Source organism: Colobus angolensis, unplaced genomic scaffold (genome assembly GCF_000951035.1).
Source record: "Colobus angolensis palliatus isolate OR3802 unplaced genomic scaffold, Cang.pa_1.0 Scaffold83, whole genome shotgun sequence".
Classification (NCBI taxonomy): domain Eukaryota; kingdom Metazoa; phylum Chordata; class Mammalia; order Primates; family Cercopithecidae; genus Colobus; species Colobus angolensis.
Window position 1 is genome coordinate 2,201,496 of NW_012122154.1, and position 4,061 is coordinate 2,205,556.

The 4,061-nt window shown below is 42.9% G+C and overlaps 1 protein-coding gene across 1 annotated transcript; it reads right to left on the reverse strand.

Annotated features, from left to right (window-relative positions):
• Nucleotides 1–3,213: 3,213 nt before the first annotated feature.
• Nucleotides 3,214–3,723, reverse strand: LOC105503058 (keratin-associated protein 9-8-like). Its single transcript, XM_011929788.1, has one exon. It carries the CDS (start codon nucleotides 3,721–3,723, stop codon nucleotides 3,214–3,216), a length of 510 nt encoding a protein of 169 aa, XP_011785178.1.
• Nucleotides 3,724–4,061: the final 338 nt, after the last annotated feature.

Genomic DNA, 4,061 nt, shown 5'->3' on the forward strand with positions numbered 1-4,061 from the left:
TTTGCCAGAATCTGCATCTCTGTGCCTATGGGCTCTTGTATTGTAACTGCAGAAAGTCATGTCTCCTGTGCATGCCACACAGAGAAAAACAATGATTCCGGAGAGCTGATTTGTGAAGACTCTAGCTTCCTCATTCCTGAAGTAGGATAATTCTAATTTGTTTGTTTTTCATTATTTCTGATAGTATTTTGTTTTGTTTAAGCTTTAGTTGGTCACCGTGATACTAATTTAATAGTCTACCCTTTTCTGTGTCACTTCTTCAATACTTGCTGGTGTGATCTGCACTTTCCAATAAACTACTTTCACTGGAATATTTTTCTCGGAGTTTGTTATGGGAAAACCAAACTCTGATATTACGTTTCCTCTCTCAGTCTCAATTTTCTCATCTCCACAATGGGAACATTAATACCTACTTTGAATGTTTCTTTAAGAATTAATGATAATGTTCATAAAGCATTTAATCAATAACCATTAAATGGTAGGTAACCTAGGACATATTAGTTTTCACTTTTTTGTCCAGAGAACTTCTAATTTTAATGTTGAAGACAAGAATACATGAATAATAATTAACCAGATCAACTCACTTCTTTCTTTACTAGCTTTATTGAGGCATAATTGATAAATAAAAATAAAATTGTGTATATTTAATGTATACAACGTGATATTTTGAGATATGTGTGTATTTATTGTGATATCATCATATATTCCTTAGCTCACATAGTTACCATTTCCTTTTTATTTTTGTGTTGTGAACACTTCAGATCTACCTTCTTAGCAAACTTCAGGTATAAAATAAAGCATTTTTGTTAACTATAGTCACGTTGCTGTACACTAGATCTGCAGAACTGACTCATCTTGCATAACTGATGTTGGTCAAAGAGAATGTGATAGTTCTTCAACTTCTTTACCCCATTATGCAACAACTATCACAGTCAGTGGCTTTTGTCTCTTAGCTGAGTCTTTAGAGCATTGTAGATACACCGCCTTAGAAGCTGGCATCTGTCCTGGAAACCTACATTGTTAGCTCCTCAGAGCTATTTCTATCATTCCCATGCTGGTAGGAGGTCCCAAGAAGGGGGCCCAGGTCCCTAACTTTTCTAATTCTCTCAGGGCCAGTATCAATCAACCCCTCCATGATTGAATACTTCAGTTGCATCATCAGTTCAGGAACAAAAGCACCAGTCTTCCATCTATCATGACTTCCATGAATGAGAAAATTCTTCCACTTTTCTTCCTTCTTAAATTCTTCTGATTTCCCTGGAAACACAGGGTTTTGGTCTCTTGAGATGCTTCCTATTTGCCTCACAAAACTCAGAAGGTTGTTTTATGCCTTTAGTTGGCACAGAGATTATGGTTTGTGCAAAGGCATACATGCCCATTGCATAGTCCCTCGATCCCCAAATTTGTTTTACTTAATTTTTCTAATAACATTTCTATTTGAGGGACAATTTGACTTAACGTGGCTTAATGTATGGTCCATATTTTAGAAGGAATAACTTAAATTCTTTTTGCTTTGTCAACAGGTATTCAGGAGAAGGAAGCCATATAAGAATATTATTTATGTGATACCAGGAAAAAAAATCCCCAAACGAGACCCTCACTCATGAGGACACAATACATTCTCAAAAATTTCTGATGCAGATTAATTAAATGAATAGCTGGTCAAAGGCTGAGACAAAAAGGAATCATCACTCAGGGCAGCTATTAAATGCAGTCCCTGTTGTCATACCATGTAGCTATTGCTCACTGAGGTGTGGAAAACTAATTTGGGAAGATCTTTGTGAACAGAAATGTTATCTGTAAATATGAGAGATTATACCTCCCACGTTAAATAAACTTAAGTGCATGTCTTGCTCTTGCTGACTCCCGATATCATTTCTACTTTACTGAGAGTTAAATGTAAATGTTCTTGGGTGGAAAGAGAAGCTCTCCCCTTGGACCAGAGTCTGTCCTTTATTAGCTACGTAAAATCACACATTAAATTGTTCTCAGCTGAAAAATTGAGGTAATAATACATGACTGTCTGTTTTCAGAATCAAATTGGATAATACATATAGTACATATATAGTATGCAATATGCATGTAAATCCCATATCAACAATTCTGCACAATAAAACAAAACACCATATGAGATGAAGGATGGTTCAGAATTTATTCAGAAACATATAGGTAAGAATTCCTGCTACTAGGGACATAGCCCAAAGTTACCATGAAAAGAAGAAAGAAGGGTAAAAGAACCATGAGCACAAAATTGAAAATGAAAATATGATTGTAAAGGTTGTTGATCACTTGCAGATACCTAAGTTTCTTAGAAGGAGAGAATGAAGCTCTTGACTTTAGAGTCAAATGGAGACCACGACCCCACATTGAGAACACATGAAGCTGGCACATGATCCACAAGGTGTAGGGAAAAAAAGAATCAGGATGAAGTATTCTGCCCTCCCTCAAGCTGATTCACAAGATTTTAAACACGCAAAGAAATTAAAAAAATTGGTGAAAGCATACTGTGTGTTCAATAAAGTTTGAAAATAAATTTGTCTTCTGAAATATAAGTGAGTTGGGGCTGGGCGTGGTGGCTCATACCTGTAATCCCAGCACTTTGGGAGGTTGAGGCAGGTGGATCACTTGAGGTCAGGAGTTCCAGCCCACCCTGATCAAGATGATGAAACTCTGTCTCTACTAAAAATACAAAAATGTAGCCAGGCGTGGTGGCACAGGCATGTAATCCCAGCTACTCAGGAGGCTGAGGCAGGAGAATCGCTTGAACCTCGGAGGTAGAGGCTGCAGTGAGCCAAGAGTGTGCTACCGCTCTCCAGCCTGGGCAACACAGCAAGGCTCCATCTCAAAAGAAAAAAAGTCAGTTGGGCAGAAGATTGTTGTGTGAGGATGATGGTCCTCTGCCGTGCTGCTCAGCAACAAGAAGGCTGGCAGCAGCTGGACACACAGCAGGCTGGGTGGCAGCAGGGCTGGCAGCAGCTGGATCCACAGCTCTGGTTTAGGCAACCAGGCAGGCAGACGTATGTAGGGTGGTAACAGGTTCTCCTGCAGTACACAGGTGCACAGGAGCTGGTTTGGCCACAGCTGGTTTGGCCATAGTAGCTGGACCCACAGCAGGTGGGCTGGCAGCACGGTGTGCTGCAACAGGAAGGCTGGCAGCAGCTGGTCACACAAATGGGCTGGCAGCAGGTGGTCCTACAGCAGCAAACAGGCTGATCAGCAGCAAACAGGCTGGCAGCAGCTGCTCACACAGGTGGGCTGGAAGCAAGTGGTCCTGCAGCAGGTGGTCTCACAGCAGGCTGGGCGGCAGCAGGGCTGGCAGCAGCTGGAGCCACAGCTCTGGTCTAGGCAACCAGGCAGGCAGACACATGTGGGATGGTAGCAGGTTCTCCTGCAGTAGACAGGTGCACAGGAGCTGGGCTGGCCACAGCTGGACCCACAGTTGGCTTGCCCACAGCAGCTGGACCCAAAGCAGGTGGGCTGGCAGCAGGGTGTGCTGCAGCAGGAAGTCCGGCAGCAGCTGGTCACACAGATGGGCTGGCAGCAGGTGTTTTGACAGCAAGTTGGGCGGCAGCAAGGCTGGCAGCAGCTGGACACACAGCAGGAGGGCTGGCAGCAGGGTGTGCTGCTGCAGGTGGTCACACAGGTGGGCTTCCAGCAGGTGGTCCTGCAGCAGGTGGTCCTGCAGCACGTAGGCTGGCAGCAAGGGGAGCAACAGTTGGTCATGGTGTCAGGCGTGAAGGGTGGGCTTCTGTTCAGAGGTGAATTTCCCAGAATCTGATGACCCCTTGCAATCTAGACCTTTTATACACCTGGCCTCCAAAGTTTCCACCAATCTGCAGGATTTTTCTTTGTTGCTGTTTACAATTGTTTTCCATAGTCAGTTTGGCATTGTCAAAGAGGAAGTCATTTCCTAAATGTTATGAATCTTTGGAAAGTAAGGGTTTAATCTGTTTCTTAATTGTGAATTACTCATAGAAACTTTGTTTCAGATAAAAGGAAGGCAGTCTCATCATCAGCTTGGTTCCTGCTCTGACCATCATCTGGTCGTGTGATAGTTCCTG